This window comes from Pithys albifrons, chromosome 2 (assembly GCF_047495875.1).
Source record: "Pithys albifrons albifrons isolate INPA30051 chromosome 2, PitAlb_v1, whole genome shotgun sequence".
NCBI lineage: Eukaryota > Metazoa > Chordata > Aves > Passeriformes > Thamnophilidae > Pithys > Pithys albifrons.
This window is the reverse complement of record NC_092459.1, coordinates 63,272,914-63,296,500: the sequence shown is the minus strand read 5'-3', so window position 1 is coordinate 63,296,500 and position 23,587 is coordinate 63,272,914. Positions and strand designations below refer to the sequence as shown.

At 40.6% G+C, this 23,587-nt stretch overlaps 1 protein-coding gene across 2 annotated transcripts in view; it reads left to right on the top strand.

Moving 5' to 3' along the window:
* The first annotated feature begins 15,256 nt into the window (after positions 1 to 15,256).
* The window catches only part of SCAF8 (SR-related CTD associated factor 8), a 90,496-nt gene continuing 82,165 nt past the window's right edge, over positions 15,257 to 23,587 (top strand). For both annotated transcript variants that reach the window (XM_071549273.1, XM_071549272.1), the window contains exon 1: positions 15,257 to 15,520. In XM_071549273.1, coding sequence (XP_071405374.1) covers positions 15,491 to 15,520 — 30 coding nt within the window. In that variant the 5' untranslated portion in view covers positions 15,257 to 15,490. The remainder of the gene's footprint in view (positions 15,521 to 23,587) is intronic.

The following is a 23,587-nucleotide window of genomic DNA, read 5'->3' as shown; positions in this document are numbered from 1 at the left end:
GAGATGATAGTACATGACAAATATACAGAGCACAATGACAGCTTAAACTAAGCAAACTAATATACACCCCACCCCACCCGCTTAATCTTACAATATAAGTCTGATCTACATATCAAGTTCATACAGATATCTAAAGTGAAAGTACCACCCAGAATTTTTTAATGGCAACACAGACTGATTAAACTGCCCAAAATATGGGTAGCTAGATAGCACAAGGGTTTCTTTTCTTTTTGTACCTGGGATCAAAATTCTTTCCCTAGACAATTTTAGTACTTCAGTTTCATTGTTCACTTTTATAGCATAGCTCAATTTCCATAAGCCACTTCATTCATTTATGTGAGCCTTTGAGACAGAGCATCCATCTTGTTCAGTGACAAGCAAAAAGGCTACCTAGCAGCACAGCATGGAAGACTGCCAGTAATACGTTAGCTGCAAGCATTACTGTCTTTTTTTTCTGGACAAGACTTACAGACTAACATATTCTTAAGTACAGTCACAGCATATTTTCCTCTGTCCTCTGAACTAACTACACCTTTCAAGTAGAATAGGACAAATTACATCTTTTACTAACAGAAGCATACAAATCAAAACCCATCAGCTGCAGAACTTCAGGCTTTTGATTTTTAGCAGAAGAGAAAGATTACAAACAAATCAACCCAGTCCCACACTACAATAAACATGTCTCTCTAATCTCCTTACATGAGACAACAAAACCTTTTTTTTTGCCCTTTGATATAAGTAACCATCTCTTCTCAACAAACTAAGTAGGTTTCTGTCACCCATTCTTTTTTTCGCATCAAGAAGATTAAGTTAGCTATTTAAGTTTGTTTCTCTTTTCATATTACCACTTAGAAGACAAGTAGTAACAAGGTAGTTTAGGCACTTCCTCTGCTGTTTTGAGCCTTCTATAGTAAATGAGTCATGTACATTAGAATTAACTTGTAAAATATTTGATATATATTTAGATTGGGATGAAAAATGAGTTGCTATTTTAATTATTATAACATGCCTATATAAATATGCTAATGGTTTAAAGTGCTTCAAATTTAAAGAGCTTTCAAAGCACTGATACTTTTATTATAAGCTCTACTGCTGCCACAGAACTCATAGTGCACTTTGCCATTCAATACAAGTGTACAAATTCAAGAAAATAAGTGGAACTGAAATGGAAAAAGAACTTAATTCAGCTCTTTGCCACTGTCCAATAGTTGCAGGCCCGTGACAGGAAAAGCTAAACTTTGGGTAAAGCCAGGCTCTAAGAGCTATGGCTTACAGTCTGCAATACTAAGGTCAAGCAGTGTTTAATATACAGTGTTGCAAACTATTAGGACAAAAGATGCATATTTGTGGCTCACTAGTACTCTCCCCAAGGCTGGGACAAATAAAGATGAAATTATTTCTGCTGTGTTAAGTCTACCCATGCTTATGAGTCAATTAGGTGTTTGACTGACATCACTGAGGTGATGTACCTTATGTGCTTTTGGTGAAGCGGGTGCTGTTAGTAATCTATGTGTTTGAGGTAAGAAAAGCACTGCATCCCTTCAGTGTGTCAAGGTAGTGATTTAAGTAGATTTTTTGGTTTAGGTTCTCTTTTGAGAAATAGTAGGATACAAATGTTTGTCCTCTGTAGATGCTGCTGCATACATAAATTATGCAGAGTGAAAAAATACAGGACTTTTTCCCCAGGGGAACTCAGGTAGAGTGCAAGTTTTTCTCTTGTGACTAGGGAAGATCTGACTCACTTCCTTTTCTTATTCTATCTTCTACTAAGAAAGGCTTTGTACTACTGTGATAGACGAAGAAGAAAAAACATGTCTGAAGCTGTACTCAAAAGAATTGGAGCAAAAAAAAGAAAGGCCCTGAGCTGTGGAATCAAAAGCAAAGCTTTCAAATATAAAAGTAGTTCTGGGAAAATTTTTCTACATGTTATTTTTCTTTTTAATGTAAGCTGTGTTTGTGTCTGTGTGGCAATTTTTCTGGTGTCTGCCACTCTACCACCAGAGCACTACAGTTACTGTTCTGAACCAACCAGAGCACCCTCCCCTGGTTTCCCATACTTCATGGTAAATACTGCTGTGTTTGTGGCAGAGGGAAATGCTGTGTGACAGGATAAATCCTACTTCTTGTAGAGAGGTGTTAATCTGCTAGTATTGGGAATTAATTTTCTTACCTGTGCTAGGAGAGGCTTTTCTTTCATGTGAATGCTCAGCCCTTTTAAGGAACTACTTGAAAGTGAAGAAAATAGGAAAAAGCATAAACACCTAGTAGGAATGCAGTGATCATCCTGCAGTGTGTTCTTAACATTTTAGGGTGTAGCTTTTGATTAGGACTTTTGTTAAAACAATGTTTTTTCTTTAAGCACTATTTACTGTATACCTGAATTTTGCCTGGCTTTTTGCTCAAGAGGAAGAACTCTTTATAATGTTCCTTGCATATGAACAGATTAAATCCATCTCTTTTTTTTTTTCTCATGAAATTATCTAATGTGCCTCCCATGGAAAAGCTGATGTATTTCTTTTCTCCCCAAAACCTAGCATTAATGGCATACTTTGAAGTTCTATTAGGACTTTTGCTAGCCTGGAACTGTAAGATGTTACATTGTGGATTTGGGAGTCATGTTTTTGGTGAGGAAATGTATGGCTATTAATGATGCTTTAAAAAACAGCAACCTTTCAGGACTCTTTCAAGATAATGGAATTTAGCCATGTTAATAATGACTGTAAAATGCATGCAAGCTATTTTTATTCTCTTAGTTAGTGCTGTGAAGTTTGCATAGAAGTGGTCTCTGGAGCGAAATGATGCAGAATTAGTGATCTGAATACCATGATTTTTTTTACTGGCTTGGTTGGTACTTAACTACAGTCCAGTTAGTTCTAACCTGCTTTCTGAAGTTCTGCTGCAGCATTTTGTCCTTCCCACATTTCTTCAGGTTTCCCTCAAATCTGAAAGTCCACATCTAGTTTAGGTATTACAGAATGAACAATATGTGATAAATAACAACAGATGAAAACTCAGTTCTAATTTCTTGGTAGACAATCTCTGTGTTAAGGATTGCACTGGCAACTTATCAAAATTTTAAGAACTACCTCTAACTTGTGATAAAGAAACTGTGTACAATAGCATTTATTGTACCTTCTTTATTAGAGGAACAGTTACTGCTTGTTTTAGTCTTGCTAGCAACAGAAGTATGCAATTTAGCTTTGTCCATGACTGATTTCTTGTGTTCCAGGTCCAGCCAATCTTTTCTCAAATAGGTTTGAAGAGAAATTCTGGGGAATTGCCAATGTCAGTTACAGTCATGCAGAGTCTGATCCTATAATGGGATGCAACTTTGTTCCTTTCTGTAAAACATTAGAGGATTGCTCAGGTTTGCAAACTGAAGCAGACAATTTGATGTTAGATTTGAGAAGAATTACTGTACTGACTTATCAGGACCAAAGATTTGTATTAAATGCTTTTGCTCCCCCCCCCCCCCCCCCCCACCTTTCGTTGTCCAGAGTGCATTCTAGTACAAGACAAGCATGTCGACTTCAGAATTCAGGTTTACAGTAATTATCATTTACAGGTACTCAGAATGCCTAGAAGATCTAAGTGCTGTATATTACCTTTTTACTAGTTCATGAATGTTTAAGTTTGAACTCAATTATTTTGGGAGTATTTTTGGACAGGAGGATAGGCTTGCTTCCTTTTTATGGTTGCCTGCCATAGCATTTGTTACTAGCAATTCTCCTTTTGTTATTTTTATTATTGCTGCCTGTTTTCCAGTATCAACTGAAACCTGTTGGGGTTTGAACATACACAGAACTTGTTTTGCTTTTTTGTTGTACTCGGGTCATCATTTGCCACACTGCCATGAGATGCCATCAGGCAGAAATGATTAGTGCCTGGGTTCCCTTTATTAGAATTAGTGTTTTAATTACATCATTGTCTGACCTATTAAGCAAATCCAGGTGCTACAGACTGTCTGCCTGTAGTTATATGCACTTTTTATTCATGTATAGCCTAGCCTGGTTATTTTATATTGCAGGTTCAACCCTACCTGATGCTATATCAGGGAGTTCAGGGTTGTATGAAGAAGGCTGAAAATTCTCCAGTGCTAACAGCCAGGAGCTTTGAAAGGCCAAAAGCAAGACAGGAATTCTCTTGCTGTATGCTATGTGAAAGGCAGTAATTTTCCAAGGTTTTAAGTAGCTTGTGACTGAACCAGAGAGCTCAGAATGAAAGAAAAAAATTAAAGAGGAAACCAAAGCATTAAGAAAGAATGACTTTATAAAAGCACTAATGAACTGTTAAGTTCCCATTTTGTATCTACTTACGTTTTGTATAATTTCTCCATAAATGAGAAAGAGGAGATAATGCAGGATATCTAGCAAAGGTGCTTCACAATTTGCATTTATTTCAGCAAAACTCCATATGAACATAGTGATTGTGGGACAAAAGCTGAGTTCACGTTACAGTCCTCAGCATGCAAGGCACACTGGGTATGAATACCGGAACTGAATAAAAATCAGTCAAAACTGTAGCTGAAGTGCAATTCTCTTGCTAATAATCTGGCTTTGGTTTTGATGTGGCCGATATAATTACCTTAAGATAGCAGCATAAAATTAAGGCCATCTTTTATTAATACAGATTGTCAGCAGAATAATGATTTCTTTTAGTTTTAAATCACTTCCAGCAGTGGGAAATAGTAGAGAGAGATAGAAGGACTTTTTGAAAAAAGACACTTAGCTGACCTGCTGTATATGTATGGCCAGACTTCACGATTGAAAATTTGGGAAGGGCTCTCCCCACGTGGGTGTGCCCTTCCAGCCTGCATAGAGGATTTTTTAGGTGAGGCACAGTGTGTGCAGCACTGGCCCCACTGTTTAAGTCCTAAGGGTCCCTTCGCCACGGCCAAGCGAGCTTGGACTGTGACAGGAAAGTTCTCAGGACTGTCTACACTGCACCCAGTAACTAGCAGGGACTGACTCTGCTGAGCATCCAAGATTTGATGGGATTGGATGGCAGTGAGGCATTTAAGTGCCAGGGAACGGTCCCCACTGACTTGAACTCAGGACCTTGGAATTCAGAGTCCAGAGCACTCTACACCATGGGACTGCCCTAGCTGACCTGCTAATGCTGAAGCAACCACCTCTTTTCAGCTGCATTGTTAAAGTCATGCTGTTGGAGAGAATACACTGACTTTTGGGAGAGTCAAGAGTGAAGGATGGTCAGCGCCTGTGGGCGAAGAGGGGTCCCAGTCTTCCAGGTTGGTATTGTGAAGTACTTTTGAGCCATCACAACGCGGAGCTGCTGGCTCCTGACTGTGGGCAAAACTGCCCTCGGTGGTACACGTGTCGGGGGCGTTGGGCAGGGAAAGAAGGAATGCCAGGAACAGGCAAGGAAGGGAACTGCGTTTTGCTCCAGAAGAACATCGAGGTGCGAAGACACTGCCGCCTGCCCCAAGGACCGCGCCGCCTCTGCTCGGAGCCGGCGCTCCCGGGATGTCTCCAGGCGAACAGCAGGTGGCGCCGTTGCGCCGCAGCCGGCCCGGGCGGCCCCTCCGGGGCTCCCGGGAGCGGGACCTACCTCTGCATGGGGAAGGCATGGGAAATGCTGTGTCTCCGAGGCTTAGGCAGTCGGCTGTAAGCAATGGGGCGGCCCGATATGTGCGGCTGTTGGTGGCGCGGAGCTGCCGTCGGGGCTGCAGGGTTTCCTCCTCGGGAAACCGGGACTGGCTTACAGACTCTCCGGGAGGGTGCGGGGCGGAGGAAGAAGTCTTCAGGACTGTAAGTGCAGAGCTAAAACACAATAATTTTTACCAGCATCTTTACCACTTTTAAAACTGCCATCAGCGTTACTCAGCTGCCAGTCTGCGGCTGAGGGTCCAAGGCCGGGTGCGGGCTGAGAGAACTGCTGCGGCAGCTCACTGATGGCTCTCGACGTCTTTATTCACAGAATTGGTCCTCCTTCATAAGGCTTTTGAACAAAAACTTTGACGGTAAAGCATGACATAAATTTGAGAAGATACTACAGGTTATGTCTCCAAAAATTCAGGAGCCAGGAGTTAGTAGGGCGTTTTCAGACAAGTAAGCCGTGAAGGGGCAACTGCTGGTGCAAATTTTCCTTTGGGGATGCAGTTGTAAAGCATTGAGGACTGATTTGTCAGCATGCCAGGAAAACTGTGGCTCAGGCAAAGCTTTTCATCAAAAGCAACTCTCTCAGTATCTCTTATCTGAAGGACACAATAATAAATCTTAATACATCTCTGTATGTGTATTTTAATACAGCAAAACCAAGACAAGATTGCATTTGAAAACTTTTTTAAACTTGTGCAAAAGTTAATACATTAAGCTTTTCAAAATTTTTATTTTGTTTGTCAACTTCTTGCATTTCATTTATCTCTGCACCATCACTAGAGTGGTTTTAGATGGTACATTCAATTCAAGAGTGATATTTTTGCAGGTTGTAGGTTAGTTTTCTGTCAGTTTAATTATACCTGAATAGTTGCATATGAGGAGGCTGCCAGTTGGGCACATACCATATTTCTGGTTGTGTAAGAGTTCTTAAATTATATAGTCTTGTTCTGTGAACTTTGCAAGGTAAGCATAAGATTGAGAAGACTCACCTGGCTTGTAATAGTGTCTGAGCTCTAGTCTGGATGGATAAGCTTTACTTTTTACATCTTGTTCTGGGGGCACTTTAAGGAGGTGTGGTTTTAAAGCATTGCTGTAACATCACTTTGCTGTTAAGCTGAAAGCTCCACAAGCACAACCAAAATTTGCCTCTGTTGTGCCCTACTGTGCTTCTGAATGCCTCATATGGAAACTTATGATGAGTGATTTGGACTTAATGGGAGCAATTATTCAACAAATGCATTTGCATCAAGAACAGATCTGATGGTACAAAACAGTCTTGAATGTTCATGTTCTTATAGTACTACTATTACCTAGGCAAAACCATCTTTAGTTAAGACAGAGTATATACCAGTGTTATTTTCTTAAGGCTTGCCCTTAAAGAGAGTGAATACTGTAAAACAGATGACTCAACAAGATGATTTCTGCAGATCAAGATGATTTCCTCTGACAGTCAACAGTCCAGATCTTACAGCTATGAAGTCTTAAAAAAGCTGGCAAAGAGGTTTTGCATATCTTATTCCATAAGTTCTGACCAATGTAAGATCAACCTGTTATTCCTTGGTAAAAAAAATAAATATTTGATTAAGAATGAGTCTTATTATAAGTGCATATGAAGCTTCTCAGTGTTTCCATCCTTGTAGAAGTAATTTTTCACCTGTGTATACCTGTAGTGTTATATGGAATTGAAAGGCTACATAGGCCACATACTTCTCATTATCTTACATTTAGGCTGTAAATGCTCTTAAGAAGTCTAAGTTTTAAAAGCCTGAGAGTTGAAGGTGGAGCATATATAGGGATATCAAGCACGACAAAGCATACCTTATTAGTAAAAGGTATAGACTTAAAAAGGCTGGACAGTTTACAAGTTGTCCTGTACTAAAGTTAAAGCAAACAGAGAATGAGTCTGTATTATGAAGTTCACATCAGTGTTCCTACAGGGGCAGTAATGAACTTTTGCTCCCTATCCCCAGCACTTCCACTAGTTTAAGCACCAGCAGCAAATGTGTTGTTCCAAATACTATTTTATGCATTCCTGGGTTTAATGCTCCCAAGTGGGTGGTTGTCTGGGTTAACCAGATGGGTGGTTTCTGTATGGCTGCTGTTTGGGCAAGCACAGTTGTGGACTGGGAAACCGTAGATCCGAGAGTGTAAAGTATATTCAAGTGGCAGTTATTTCCCTGCCTGGATGAAGTTTACAAGGAACTTTTCTGAGTTACTGTTTTATGCTAGTTATTGACCAAGAAATAACAAAGAGTAAGGAGTGTGTGCCTGTGGACTCTTGAATTTTTTGTGTAGGTGAAGGATTAAGAGGTATTTCTAGACATCATTAACTACTTGACTTTAGTTGACAAAGGATTCTACCCACACCGGAGGTGTCTGTATTTCTTCCTGGCAAGCTCCATGCATGGAACACTCTCATCTGCTACACTGCAGATTCTGCTTACTCTCTTCTGCCTACACTTTGAAAGAGGAGGACACCTGGTTGACCTTCATACCCTGTAATTTTTTTTTAATATCTCTCGTGCTATGTTATTTATTAAATGTTTGTATTAAGTCTTTGCGAGCTTGGTTAGGTCAGTCTTATTCTTTGAGGAGGAAGAAAGGAATTTGCTATCATTCCTTTTGTTTAGTTCTGATCTATCAATCTTAGAGACAGTCTAAATAATAGCTTCCTTAAAACTAGTAAGCCTGTGTTCATGCCTTGCTTGAACCATGCTGATAGTCTTGCCTAATAACATTCAAGAAGGATTATTATTTCCTCATGTAGAATTTAAGCATTACACCTTTTCTTGCTTGTTTTATCCCAACTACATATGCTTTAATTGAATTAAGTAATTTTTACTGGGGCATCTGGAGAGAAATCTAAGTGTTCATAGAAAAAGCTAACTGCCATGCTAGGAACATACACTGTTTCAAAACACAGTTAATACTCTAAATAGCAAATACAGTCATTATAGTATCTGTTTTCAGTGAGCATAATGGAATAGGAACACAATAGGATAATGAAAGCATAGCTGTTGAAGTTTATTCTACAACAGTTGTAAGTAATTAGTGATTTATTTTTTCTCTTTTCCCTCCAGGATTTTCCTTATCACCTCAGGTAAGGTGGTGGCTATTTAAAATTCCTTGGACTTATATGCAGGCCAACACCTTGTGTGTGCACATGCAATAATCTCTGTTCTGCTTGTTTCCATATACCTTTTCCAGTGCAAAGCTTACATTGACTGAGCTGTTCTTTTGTAAAGCACAAGCATGTTTTTGGAAAGAGAACAGATTTTCTGTATTGTCCGTGCCACCATGGACTTCTGGTGTCTCTCCTACTGCTGTGTGAATTGCTAATGAGCTGAGCCTTGTTCTCCAAGATCTACCAGAAGAAGAAAGTGTAAGGAAATAATTTACTTAGCTAACTGGAATTACTGTTTACCAAAAGGCAATGGATGATACAAGAATTCCATCTCTTTAGCCAAAAAAAAGTGCAGATGGTATTATGACTGTAATGAGGTCATAACCTGACAGAAAAAAAGTTCTGAAACTGGAAAAATCAGGCTTAACAGCTGGATGTGAGGAGAAAACTGTCAATGTGATAAGAAGACAGTTGGGTTTAATCATTACCAAATAAACCTTGGCTACTCCTTCATTTCTGTTCCTCTGCTGACTGACACTTGGGTAGCTTTATGAGTACAGATGCATGGGATGAGCTGGTGTGGCAATGCATTCTCAATATATGGCATGGAGGATGTCATGTCAAAAATGGGCTGATGAAGAAAGTCCACCAGTCACTGAGAATGCTTTAACAACTGATGTTTTTAATGTGGTTTGAATGTACTAAATGTAAAAACTGCATTGTCATTGCTTCTTCTTCCCAGAATACCCTGCCAGGCCAGGGGGCTGGGGGAAGATTGTGACCTCATGTTACCTGAAACCCTTTCCCATTGAATGTAAATCCCCTTATTCCTATTGGCCCAAAGCCAGACTCCCCCCTTGTCCCTTATTGGTGAATTTGTATCCCTCCAAAGTCCATATAAACCTGTTGCCCTGATTAAACCTCCTCTTTGTTCCTGTCCTCACCAGTGGTCCCTGTGTGTCCTTCCTCGGGGGCTTTCAGAGACCACATGGTTGGGGTAAAGCACAGAACACACACTTTCTCCTAGGTTAATGGACTAATAATCCAGGACCTGGAGATCATCATATTGTTGCAGATTTCCTTCAGCATACAGCATCAACAAGGCTACAAGAAACCAACACTCGCAAGCTGGACCAATCGCTGCAGAAATATTTGTCCAGTTCCATATATACCTATGGCAAAGGTCTATGCCTAGGCGATCTGCCTACTGATTTTTTGTTGTCTCCATTGTGGTATTGCATATTTTTATTTTTGGTAGAAAAAGTGATTTTAAGAATTGGCTAAAGTTTTGACTTCATGTTTTATGCAGATTTTTAAGACAATGAATGTGCTGACCTAAATCTAATTGTTAAGTTTGAAGCAAATAAAAAAGCTTGTACTGAAATTGCTGATTTTTCTATGTTATTTGTTGAGACAGCAAAGAGAGATTAGGGAAATTACTTAGAGTATTGTGCTTACTTTTTTTACAGTCTGTAATGAGTTGGCAAAGTGGGAGAAATAACTGCTTTTGCAGCCTTACTGTTGGAAGATGGAAGTGTGCTATGTATGGGCAGGAGAGAGAAAGTAACATAATGTGAAGGAATGATCCAAATTGGCGGTTAAAGGTCTGCCCTTGTTGCTGTCAGCCTGTGTGTAAAAAGCCATCTGATAAATACTTTTTCTTTTTTTTCTTTTTTTTTAGATAAAGATTGTTCTCAGTTCATCATCTCAAATGTTCTTACTCCAATCTTTTTGATCCTAGCTTTGCTTGTTGCTCTACAAAGAGCAAATAAACAGTCTTCTGCTGTTTGTAATGTCTGACATTTATGAATGAATCATCCTTGAATTTTCCTTGAAATACTCAAGTATATTTTAGATAGCTTTATTTTTTTAGTGCAGTAATTGAATTCTTCAAGATGATTTCAGTACATGTATGTGTTTATACATATATAGACTGAAAAATCATTTATAACTGCTTTAGTGTGAGCTTCACTCAAACAAAAAAGGGATATTCCTGTAGTTGGGCTTGACTATAAAACATTTGTTATGTATTTTATGGTATTTGCAAGCTGAACTCATAGGTTGTTCTATCCTTGTAGTTCTGCTGTTACATTAAAATGATGCAGGCATGGTATAATTGCCACTGCATAACCATTACCTGACCTTTATTTTAAAAGAACTGTCCTGTTAGGAGCATAACTTAATGTGACTATGCAGCTGTAGGAAACAATGATCACTGTACCTTGTCATTGTACACTACAATCAGAAACAGGATGGCACATAGTTCACACTTCTGTATTAGAACTCCACACAGCATAAGAAAGCCTTAGTAAATGCTTTCTGGCTAAGCTTATTTTAGCAATGTTGGAAATGCCACAGCAGGTGTGACTCCAGCACATTTTTTCATCAGGTTATCCAAACCTCTTACAGGCAAGTCTGACAAACATTACTTGAAGGTAATTTACAAGGCTGCTTTCCTTGCCTGATTAAAGCAGTTTACTTTGAAATCAACACAGATTTATAGTGTGCCTCAGAGAGCAGTAGTTGGCCTGTAAATTAAAGCTTCAACTGCTTTTGAATGTGCTTTTTTCAATAACGTAGTCTTGAGGCAGTTCCTGCAGTGTTGTGCTGACAGAGTCTGACACCATCATGCTACAACAAGTGCAAGGTACTCAGAGTCAGTCAACCTTGACAAGAAGAAACTGTGTAGAAAACTAATCGTGGTTCTGAAATACCAGGCTGTCATAAGCAACATGTGGTTACAAATCGTTCAAAAATTCTCTTACAACCTCTAACATTTTGAAGTACTTGAAAAAGAGCTTCTTATGTGAACCCATGTCTGTAAGAAACTCAGAGAAGTTCAACAGAAAATTTATTTCTCTACATTTTAGCTACAATTTAAGCTTTTACAATGGTTTTAGTAAAGGAGGACTGAAAATGCAAATGAAAGAGAATGATGAGGTAGAGATAGTGAAAAAGAACAGAGGGGAGAAATGTGCTAAACTTCAGTAAAAAAAAGTAAGCATCTCCTTGAAAATGCACTGAGAAATTTGGTAGAGTTAATGGAGGATGACTTCTAGCTGTGCATTCAAAAAAAATGTGGAAAGAGTTATTGAGAAAAAAACTGACATCCTCTTACCCAAAGCTACAACTGATTAATAGCAGATCTGTCTTCCTCTGTTCTTTGCTTAATGGAACCCCAGTTCTCTCTCCTGACAGTTGCATATGGCTTCCCCTGCTAAGAGGACACAAAAGGGAATTGCTCACTTGGATGATGGATTTCTTAAGGGGATTTACCAGTATGACACTTGTTTGAGCTATTGTGTCTGTATTTGGACTTGTCAGATGTAGGCAAAAGGCAGTCATATCTATTTTACCTTCTCTTATGGGGAAAAAAATGCACTAAACAGCAGGTTAAAGATCTATTTGGTTTTGCTTTTCTCTCAGAATTGAAAAGCTGGGTGTTTGCATCCACACAGGAAGTGTGCCCCATCATTGCAAATCCCACGTATAATTCATTGACATATTGGAAAGCGAGTGAGATCTTCATTTGCAAAACTAAAGCTTCTGGTATGAGTTTCAGCAGTAGTGCAGAGCACTGGAACTGCAGAAACTTTGTCCTGTGTAGCAAGCTGACACTGACTGCTGTGCAGCACAATGAGAAATCTCCCAGCTTTGGTGTGTTAGCAGTGATAGTGCAAGTCACTGAATTAGATGCCTTGTGGGGCAAGGTGGCCTTGCCCCAGAATAAGCCAGTGTTTTTGCACTAGTACTGTTTTCATATTACTACATTTATATGCTTGCTTAACTCAAAAGATGTAAGTATAATCAGAGATGTATTATAGTATTCATTCTGTAGCCTATTTCTCATTCTTGGATGACAGCTGGCTCCTTATGAGATCAGAGAGGTAATGTGTTTCCATTCTCCTTTCTACTGCTGGAATTAAATAGGGCTGTTAAAAGGCTTTGCTATCTAAACTCTTTAAGTGGTAAAAATGTTTGTTTAAATGTTTATTACAGACCTACAGCAAGCAGCTTGAAGATGGGAGAAGGGGAACCATGTAGTTTCAAATTCAGACCCAGCTTTTGCGGTCAAGCCTTTGAGCATGTATCTCTAAGTGTAAATCCTACCTCTCCTTCTCTGGTTTCTCCTTTATTGGAATAACTTTCATGCTTCCAGAAAAAAATATTCAGGAAAAGCAACTGTGTGGTAGTTTCGTGATCACTCTGAAATGAATTTCAAAATTTTTTCTGAAAAGTTGCTGCAGCGTGGTATACCATCCATTTTAAGATGGAAAACTAGGCTTGCTTCAATTTCACCTCAAAGGAAAGCTACCACATGCTGGAGGACTGTTTGTAACTGCAGTGTTCCAAAAGGTTTTCCAGAAGAGTACAAAGTAATTAGTTTTAGCAGTCACTCCTGTAATACAGTGACTATCATGTAAAGACTTCACAATAATTTGAACAGAATTGTCTCTTATTTTCTCTTATTCACAAAGAAGAAAAAAAAAGAACAAAAGAGGAACAGAGACTTTGTCCCTACTGGTAAACATAGTGTGCTTCTCTTAAATCATCTCTGAAGAGGGTCTGCCAGAAGGTTGCACTGAGCTATGCAGTTCATACAGTATCAGTGCTGCTCAGATTAAAACTGATCTACGTAGCTCTCTAGTCCTATCTCTGACTCAAAGCATGATCAGTTGTGAGCTCTGAGTAGCTTACTAAGGTCCTTATCCCATGGGACCTTGAAAAGAGACAGAGACTGCAGAGCTTCTCTGGAAAACCTACTTCACTGCTTGGCCCTCTTCACAATGGAAAAGGCTTTCCTTCGGTTGTCAGAACCTCTCCTGCTTTGAGTGAAGACTGCTACCTCCTGACCTCCTGCAAAGAGCCTTATTCAATTTTTTACAAATGATCACAAATGTTAGGGAGCCTCAGTCATTTTACTTTGCAGGTATTGGCTGCTAGAGGGTGCCTTCCCTACCTCATAGTCATCTTTTTTTCAGTCTGAACAGACCGTCGTCTCATTCTCTCCTAACAGGGCATTTGCTCAGGCCTCCTGGCCCTCCTGGTGGCTTGATACTGCAACAACAGTGGTTTTTAGAGATAGGCTTTTTCCCTAAGTAAGCCAGTTGAGTGGGAAGGATGGAGGAACTTCCAATTCTGTAGGTAAAAAGACTTAATAATCTCTCTTGTGTTTAAGAATGGAGCTATAGGATTCCAGGTCTGTCATAGATGCTGGGCTTACCTTAATTTATAACTTAGCTTGTTTCTTGAGTGAAGTCCACTGCAGTTTGTAAGGCCCTGGCTCAGGCCTATAGTGGGATCTTCACTGTCCATAAAGAGCCCTTGAGGGGCACTTGTGAGAGCAGGAGGGCACAGTCTGTCCAGACCCTGGCCTAGGGCTGTCACTGGAAAATAGTGAAATGCAATTCGGATGGGAGCCTAATTCATGCTATCATACCTCTGCTGTAAAGTTGAAAGAACATAACAGAGCCAGGGAAATAAGCAGCTAAAGACAAACCCAAGGTTTCATCCTCAATGGTTCTGAGCTCCTGGAGGCTCTCCCTGATGAAGGTGAGTCATGTGGTGGCTTTGTGTTTGTGGGAACAAAAATGTATGCCCTGGAACCAAGTTCTCCTGTCTGATAGAGCTGTTGCTGCTGTGATTTCTCAGCCTAGCGGTGTTTGTGCTGCAGGGAGAGGCAGGGGCTGGGCTGGGCTGGGCTGGGGCGATGCTGCGGGCAGGGATAGCACCGCTGGTGATGGAGGTGCAACCTGATCCATGATCATGGAGGTGCGTTCTGTCCACAGCCTGACCTGGAACACACTCCGCCAGCCAGGCAGGAATGCCTTAAGGCCTGGGGGTGGATTTGGAAGCTTTAGGGCGCTGGATTGTTAAGTGACAATATTCATGTACCAAGTGCAGTGGGGCTTGTGATCGATTTGCACTACAATTCTGAGGGCTTCATCCTTTCCTTTTGATAAATAATACTGATTGATTGTGGGCTTATGTAAGTATGACCTTTTTTTTTTCCCGCTACTACGGATTCTTTCCCCCTTTGCCTTTCTTCAAGCCTGCATATGCAGTTCCCAGTTTCTCCGGCGGGCCTTGCTGGGAGGAGGGAGCGGAGGCTCCGCGGGCAAGGCGCGGGAGGCGGACGCTGCGGGGATGCGGGAACAGCGTCCCGAGAACTCCCAGACTTGCCTCCGGTGACGAAACACAGCGCCGTTCCAGACCTCGCTCCCGCGCCCCTTCCCCTCTCTCCGGCTGGAGAAGGAGGAGGAGGAGGAGGAGGAGGAGGAGGAGGAGGGCGGGGCGGGCGCACGGCCATCCCGGCAGGCAGTGGCGCGGGAGGGCGCGCGGGCGCTGCCCGGCAGGGGGCGCTGTCGCCGCCTGCGCCGCTCCGGGCGCTGCGCTGCGAGGAGCCCCCGCGTGTCCGCCATATTGGTGCCCGCGCCGCAGCCGCTGCGCGTTGTTCGTCCATCTGCTGCTGGCCCGGCCGCCCCGAGCCCCGCGCCGGGGAGGGAAGCGAGGAGGGAGCGAGGGAGGGAGGGGAGCGCCGGCGCCGCCGGGCGGGAAGCGGGGCGAGGAGGAGACGGAAACGAGCGGGGCCCGCGTCTCCCCGCGCCCGCCCCCTGCGCCAGCCGCCATGGAGAGGAGGCCTGGCGGCCCCTGAGCGAGTAGCGCACGCACCGAGATAGACTTGGCCCGGCCCGGCCCGGCCGCCATCAGCGGAGAGAAGCCGCCCGGCCCCCGCTTCTGCCGCGACATGGAGGCCGTGAAAGCCTTTAACAGCGAGGTGAGTAGCCCTCTCTCCATGGGTCCCCCTGCTCGGGGCCTCGGAGCGGGCGGGGCCCCAGGGCCCGGCGCCTTCCCTGCCCCCTTCTCCCCGCGGAGAAGGTGCGGGAACGGAGGAAGCTCCGGGGGGCCCGGGGGTGCGGGAGCGCTCCCGCAGGCCGGCCCGGGGCTCCCCCGGGGCTCCCCCCTGTGTCGGGCGGGAAAGGGTCCTTGTCGCCGTGCTGGTAAGCGAGTGGAGAGGGGAATGGAGACGCCCCCCCTTCCTCCCCACTCCTTCCGCCGTGAGGCTGGGGGCGGCCGGAGGGGAAGAATAGACGGCGGGCGGCGGACTGCGGGCAGAGGAGGGCGCAGGAGGAGGAGGCCTCTGTCCTGGCCTGGCTGCGGGGGGGCGGGTGATGCCCGGCCAACTTCACGCAGCGGCCGGAGGAGGCGGCGGGGGGGGCTCCGGGACCTCCGGGCGCGGGGACTGTGCCCTTCCCCGCCTTCCCCCTCCTCTCCTGCCACCCTCTTCTTCCTCGCTGGTTACGTTGTGCCCGCACCCCACCAGCGCGCATTTTTAACACCTTTTAGAGTTATGTTTTTAATCTGGGGATGGGAATACAAAGGCCTTGGAGGCTCGTCTCTGTGTTTGAGAGTAGTATATTCGCAGTGGTCGAGATGGAAGCAGATATTTCCTACGTGCTACGCAGAGCTCAGATCCTGCACCGAAGCTGTGGCACCCAAGAACACATGCTTACAGGCTGAGATATCGATACAGCATCTGGCTTCTCTGTTGTGCCGAGGTTTAATGTTTATTTTATTGCAAGATGGTTCTTGTGGCAACTCTGCTTTGTTCCTCTCATTGTCAGAGTTTGTATCGTTTGTATTTTGAAGTTAACGTAAGAGCAAGGAACACGAATATGGATTTTTCTTCATGTGGACTCGTACGATTTACAAAGTAGATTTTTACTTATATTGACCTTAGAAAATACCAGCTCTGGTTACAGTGTGTACTCCTACAGACCGTTCACATACTGGAGCTCCGAGTTGCCCTGTCGCCCTCCCCCAGCGTGGATATTGTATGGTTTTAATGATTCTAAGTGATACAGTTCTGTTTGACCTGTGGTGGAACACATCCTTTCTACAAGCCATAATAAGATAGGGTTTTTTAAATGAGCAGGTACTCTCCAGTAACTGGGGAGCTGTTCCACATCCCTAACTGATGTGCAGTTTTAGGTGTTGCACTTTATGCAGTTTGAATTCTTCAGTAGAAGAAAACACGTTGTGGCTGCTAGAAGAGGAATAAGCACTATAAACTTCTTTTTTTTCCTCTTATTTGTCAGAAAAAAAAGGATCTGGTCACAAGAACAAAAGAACATAAGTTGTTCAGAATATTTTCCTGGTATGTACCTGCTAAGAGAAGCAGAAGTCTTCAATTGCATATTTAAAAACAACTTATAACTGACTTGCTGAGCATTCAATTATAAATACTGTAGCAATAATTAAGTCTGAGACTTAAGATGACAACTGTACTGAAAAGGAGAACTTTACAATGTGCTTTAAATCTTCTAAATGCTTGAAAAACAGTAGACTTTGGGTTGTTGGAAAAGAAAATGCAGAAGATTGGACAATGACATTTTAACCAACTTTTCTCCTGTGATATAAATAAACAGCATCTAAAATTCAACCTGTCTCTCTATATTTGAATGCTGGGCTACACTGATTGGAAGGTTTTAGAGATGTCAAAAGTTGAACCCCTGATCCTGCAAATGGTACAAGACTTGGTATCTTGTTTAGCAAGATAGGGTCACTTTTAGCCCTCTAACACATCTCTACCCAATGCAGAACTTGACTTTAATGTAACTTTCTATCATTGTCTCTGATGACATTTACCTGTATGTATTTTGCATTTTAGAACTGAAATGATGACTAAATATTTTAAGTAGCTGAAATGTCTGAGTCCATAGATTGCTGTACCCAAATGGTTTTGATTAACTTACAAAATCTCTGCACTTCACTTGTAAAATTTTTTTGTTTTGTTTATATTATAAGGTCATGGTATGCTCCAGCAATGATGTCTGAGTTCTGTTCTACAGTTTTTTGGTTTAAAATAGACGTGAATTAAATTTCACAGCGGATGGAATAGTCTAAATTGTATAAAAACTTTTACCACACTTTCTTTTACGCAGTTTATGTACCTTATTGGTGAAAACCAGGTGACATTTTAGGAAGAACATTCCAATATATTTAAACACTTAAGTCGGTAGGTTGGGTACTTCTGGAGTTGATTTGTTTGTTTGTTTTTTAAAGTAAGGACTTGTGTTTGGATTCTGAAATGAAGCTAAAATAAAGGCAGCTGTCCATCTAGATAGTCTAGCTTAGTCCAAAGCTACCTGTGAGCTGAGCAATGTGTTGAGTTGTAGCTATCCTATAGGGCAGTCAGGACTGAAGTAATTAACGTAGTCTTGTCATTAATTTGATTAGAAAGAATTAGTTGAGTATTTATTTGAACCCTGACTACTGGAAATAATTCCAGTTATTGCAGAAAGCTGTTCAACGTCTATGTGGCATTGTCAGTGCTGTTCCCAAGAGTACATATGAAATTAGCCCTAACATTTAAAGTCTTGGGAAAGGTAAATTTAAAGCTGAGAAATAATCACACTCCTAAATAAAATGTAGTCAGTCTTGTTTTCCTATAATGGTTGACATTTTTCTATTTTATTAAAACTTGGCAAATGAAAACTAGAGTAAGATACAGCTGACTTACTATACTGTTGAGGTAATGGGCAATGTTTTATACCACACAGTTTATAATTTGCTGCAGTTGGCATCATAAAGGCAGAATCATTTTCCTCCAGGTCTCAGTTTAGGCCCTGAGTTTTTTCTGAAAAGTGCAAAATCATAGTCAAGAACAGGTCTTGACAGAAGAAAATGACTGAAGTGTTTTAAATTTTTTTTATGTTCTATAAAATGTACTTTGTTAAAAAGGCATGGAAATGAACTAGAGTCAAACACAAGTATCCTCATACTTCCAGTGCTCAGATGATAATGATTTAATTGCACATAGATAATTCACACTCATTATTTGTTACATAGTCAGTTCAGTTTTAAAAGTCTTGCTGTTAGCTTCAACTCTAGCCATTGCCACATTGGTTTCAGATACTGAACATGAAGTTGGTTTTGGGTGCTATGCTCTCCAGAGTTTTCTTGCAGTACTTGTGGCAAGCTTTCTATTTCCAAATTATTTTTCATTTTATATTGTGAAGGCTGTGTTCAGAAAAAAGAAGACTGAGGGAGGCCTTAATTCTGAAACATGTTTAATTATTTTTACATTGATTTCTATATGAATATGTAGAATAAATATCAAGTTTTACAGACATGTAAATAGTAATTTATTTTAAGGGAAATGGAGATTGCAAATTCATTTTTAAGTACAACACAAACTGAATATTTGAAGGGTACTTTTCTTAGCCATGTTAACTGCATCTATAAGAATTGAATAATCAGAATCTTGAAAGGACACTCATTTAAGTTTTGAAGAGAAAATTCACCTTAGATACTTCTTTAACAACTGCAATCTAGTTCAATTAAACATAGCATTACTAATATTTTAAAGTTTATCTTTAGTGATGTACAGGCACACATTTCTTCATGTATGAACTTCATGAAGTCTTACTGCCCATGATGCTTGCTGGTACTTTTTTGGTTTTTATTCTCTTTTTTTAAAAACAAAGCCAAAATATCTCACGTATAAGCTGTGCACGCTTTGGTCAGATCACTGAAAACTACATTCCCTTTGAGTTGCCGGGACTGTCACTTGCACCTTTGATCGGCCGCCATTTAGAAGGTTAAAATGGTACAACTTTCTTAGGGCAGTTTGACAGCATACCTAGTTTTGTGATTTACATTGTTGCATTGAATGCACAGTAGTTGGAGGCCTCCAGTGATACAACTTTGAGCTGGTTTTGTGTTTGTTAGACCACCAGTGTATTATGACATTGGAAAGGCAATTGAGAAAAAGGCAATCGCATATATAAGAAAAGATAAAATAGAATAAGGAGAAGCTGCTGCCTTGAAGCTCGGGAACAAGGCAGTCGTGGTTGTTTTGATTCTTTTCAGTAATGCATTTCAACATTTTGTATAAAGCGCTTAATTCTTCTTGTCTGTAGAGTTGGATGCTGATCTTTTCCTGTACAGGGGAATTGTATAGAAAACTGAGTGTCATCATGGAGATGTGGAATATGCGCTGTCTTAAAGCGTTTCAAGATGAGGATGCACATAAAGTGCTGTAAGGTTAAGGCAGTGATTTTGCTTTGTTTAAAGAGTGATGTTTGTTCCTGTGCCTTTTCTCTCGTTACTCTAAATATTTTCTAGGGTGTGAGAGTCATAATTAAAACTTCCACAACATTGCTAGGCTGGTGTTCAGCTGTTACTAACAATGAAAATTGTTGTCCTTGTATATTTCATCCTAAAGTGGAGTCATTGAGCTTTTGGTGTGCATGGGGTTTTGAGAGTCCTGTAAGATGATAAGCAATGACTAAAGTGACCATTGCTACTTTTGGGTTTGCTCATTATTCTGAAATTGGTCACTGGAAGGGACACAGCAGACACTGATCATTTACTGGTAATGCTGTTGTCTTTATTTGCATTTCTTTATTTATATTGGTCACCTTTATCGTGACATTTCTTTAGAAGATACATTTTAAATGTCAGCGAGGAACAATTCATTAGACTGCAATTTCGGAAATCCTTGGAAATGACCCACATTTTCAATACTGAGCATTGGAGTATAGGTGCATAAAAGTACAGAAGGCTGAACCAACTATTCTTATTTTAGACTGCTTTATTTAAATGGTGTATTCTAAGTCAATAAGGCAGCTTTTTCATGAAAGAATGCCAGTTGATGCTAAAAAATGTTAAATGGTATGCCTCATGAAGATACTGAGCGGAAATTGATGCTGAATAGCTGGGGAAGGTGCAAAAAAAGGGATGCTTTTTGAAATGAGGAGCCAGGGCTTTGATTAGTGCCAACAGATACTAGCAGTTAAGTTAAAGGAATGGTAAAGAGACATGTAAGCTACTCCCTGGCAAGATATTTTTCTTGGATTCTGCTTCATCTTTCATGTTAGCTGAAGCACCGAAACATTTGCAGAGCTTTCTTTTTATACCTGGCTTGTTAGACAGTGAGAAAACTGCTGTTTCCTCTTCTCTGCCACTGTGTTTCAGTAGCCATAAAAAAGTGTGACCTTATTTCATATCCTCTGTTATTTGAAGGACTCTGCAACTATAAGTTAAAGCTTTCTTCTTTTTTGTTTATCTGGTATCACATTTATGATCTGATGTTTTAAAATTCTGTTGTGACAAATTACGATGTAAGATTTTTGTTTACTTATATTTGTGGATTTTTTTCAGAAGAAGAAATTAACTCAGTGATACTCAGATCTGTATGTGGACATTCATACATCTGAGAAGTTTTTTGTTCTTAACCTCTGGGGTGAATGTGGCAAATGTCTTCCATTTTATTTCGCTGTATAATCCTGTAGTGCTTCTCAGAAAAAACACTGAATCTTTATATGAATTCCCTTAAGATACAACAAAATATGTAAGAATTTCTTAGTTTCCTGTTTGCTGTCAGGAACATTAAGAGCAGTATCAGTGAAATGTATTTCACTCTGTTGTTTTCCAGCAAGAGTTCAACTTCGCTGGCTCTCAACATCTCAATTATTTTTTTTTAATTGTGTAGGAAGAGAAAGCCCTTTTCTCTTCAAGATACAGTAAATATTACATTGATGTTCACCTGATTAAAGGTGACTCCATGTGTGCTGAATAAGTATTACAGTTTTAATATCAGACTCATCTGACCTCAGAATTTCACCAGCCACAGGATCTTGACTTCAGGCCTTGTACAGACACGGTCATGCAAGGCTGTGTTAAAGGCCCAAAATGTTAGGATGTGGTTTTATTTTATTTTATTTTATTTATTTTATTTTTTGTTATTTTATTCTATTTTATTTTATTTTGTGCATATCTTGCTCCTCAAGAACCTTATTTCTTTAGTTAATAGTATAGGGCAGACATTGATTATTTTTTTGTCTTAGATACATACACTTTGAATTTCTTCTTAAACTGTCATCTGGATGAGATCCCTAAGAGCCTGGAGAGTTTGTATATATCTGAAGATTCTACTTGCTACTCATTTAGAGAGTAATGGATCTATTTTGTAGTTTAAAACAAATGCACTTCTGAGCTCTCATAACTTCAGATCCTTTGTTTTTCAGCTGCTTACTAAGATCATGCCTAAGGCCACTGTCTTCGACAGAGTACTTGAAATTATCTTAAAAAGTCTTGCTTGAGTTTGCTATTATTTAAGTTCTGCCCCATCCCTGGAGGTGTTCCAGGCCGAGTTGAGTGAGGCTCTGCTGAGCAACCTGGTCTAGTGGAAAGTGTCCCTGCCTATGGCAGTGCGATTGGAACTGGGTGGTCTCTAAATTTCCTTCCAACACAAACCAGTCTATGATTCGTTTTCCCGTGGCACTTGTAAAAGTGGAGTCTAGTAAACCAAATGGCTTTCCTACAGGAAAAACCCCCAACATTCAGAACAAAAGTATTTGATAAAGTGTATTTCTTGTAATAGCCTACTGTTTGTGTTGTTAGGCTTTTGGCAACTGAACTACCATTTTTAGAAAAATGCCTGCTGTGGATATAAAATTTATCATTTTCTTTCTGCCTTTTTTCTAAGAGTTTGCCTACATAGCTGGTTTTACTGGGTATAGTTCTTGATTGTGTGAGCTTGTAGGAGTTCTTTTCTCCTGTCTTTGAGGTTATATGAGCAGGTGGGTGTTTTTCTGAAGCTTTGACATTCAGTAGTATCATGCATGTTTTAATATAATAAACTACATGTATGGAAAGTAAGGCTTCTCACCTTTGTTTCTGTGTTTGCTGTTGATGGTTTCAAGGGTTGGCAGAGAGTTCCTCTTTAAAATGAAGGCATCAAAGAAGTTCCCCAAAGTGCAGTGGCAGAGCTGAAATCCAGGAGGCAGTAGTAGTAAGGAGTGGTGTTTTCAGTGAATGGTGGCTGAACAGTAAAACAATGTTGTGTAACAACAGCTAAGAGATTAAAGCCACCTGTTTTGGTAGCCTTGAGCTTGTTTATTGTGAGATTCTGTCTATAATATTAGTTTTGAAAGATTGGAGTAAATAATTCTTTAATAAAAAAAAGAGCTGACAAAGGGCACTTCTTTTATGCAAGGAAGTGAACAGGTGTGTCTTATATATTTGAATTAGGACTTACTGAAGTAGCACGCATTTTTGGGAAAGGTGTTTCAGAAGATCCATCATCTTGCATGGTTTTTACACTTTTGATATTGATGTGGTTGCAGTTTTAAAAAGAGAAATAATCGTGCATAGGAAATGTTTTTGGCTTTTCCAGAGGATAAGTCCAAAGAGCTTAGAATGTATTAACCAGATTGTTTTAAGCCAGTGGAAAGACCTGATCAGACGGAAGTCTTTCAGAATACCAAATCTCCTATACATATCAACAAAACAAAACAAAACTGGTATTCATGACAGGAATAGCTTCAGATGATAACAAGTTGATCTTCATAACTTGGTTATCAGATAGGCAGTAGTAACCACTGCTTCTTAATTTTTAGAAGAGTGAAGTGGTGCACTTAACAGGAAAGAATAAGCATTTATAAAAATATATGGATTGGAGAAATCCAATCCAGTATAAACTGGTTTTTTTTCTTTAGATTTTGAATAATGAAGTTTTGATGTGAATGCAGGGGATTTTAAACCATATCTAGGGACTTACCATTTTGAAACCAGCATGACAAGACAGCTTTTGTCATGAGCTGTACAAACAGTTGGCAGAGAAAACGTGTGAGTCTGATTTTCAAAATGTTTAAGATCTGTTTCTGTATTTCATATCTCAGAATTGTAGAGATGTGATTGTAGTTAGACTTCTCTAAGGCTTTAAACTCCATGTTGTGCCACACTTTACAAAACTAGTGCATTCCACATGGACAAAGAGTGCTCCTCCAGTGCGGGCAGCTCCCAGGCTCCTGTATGGAAGTCTGTGAAGACTGAC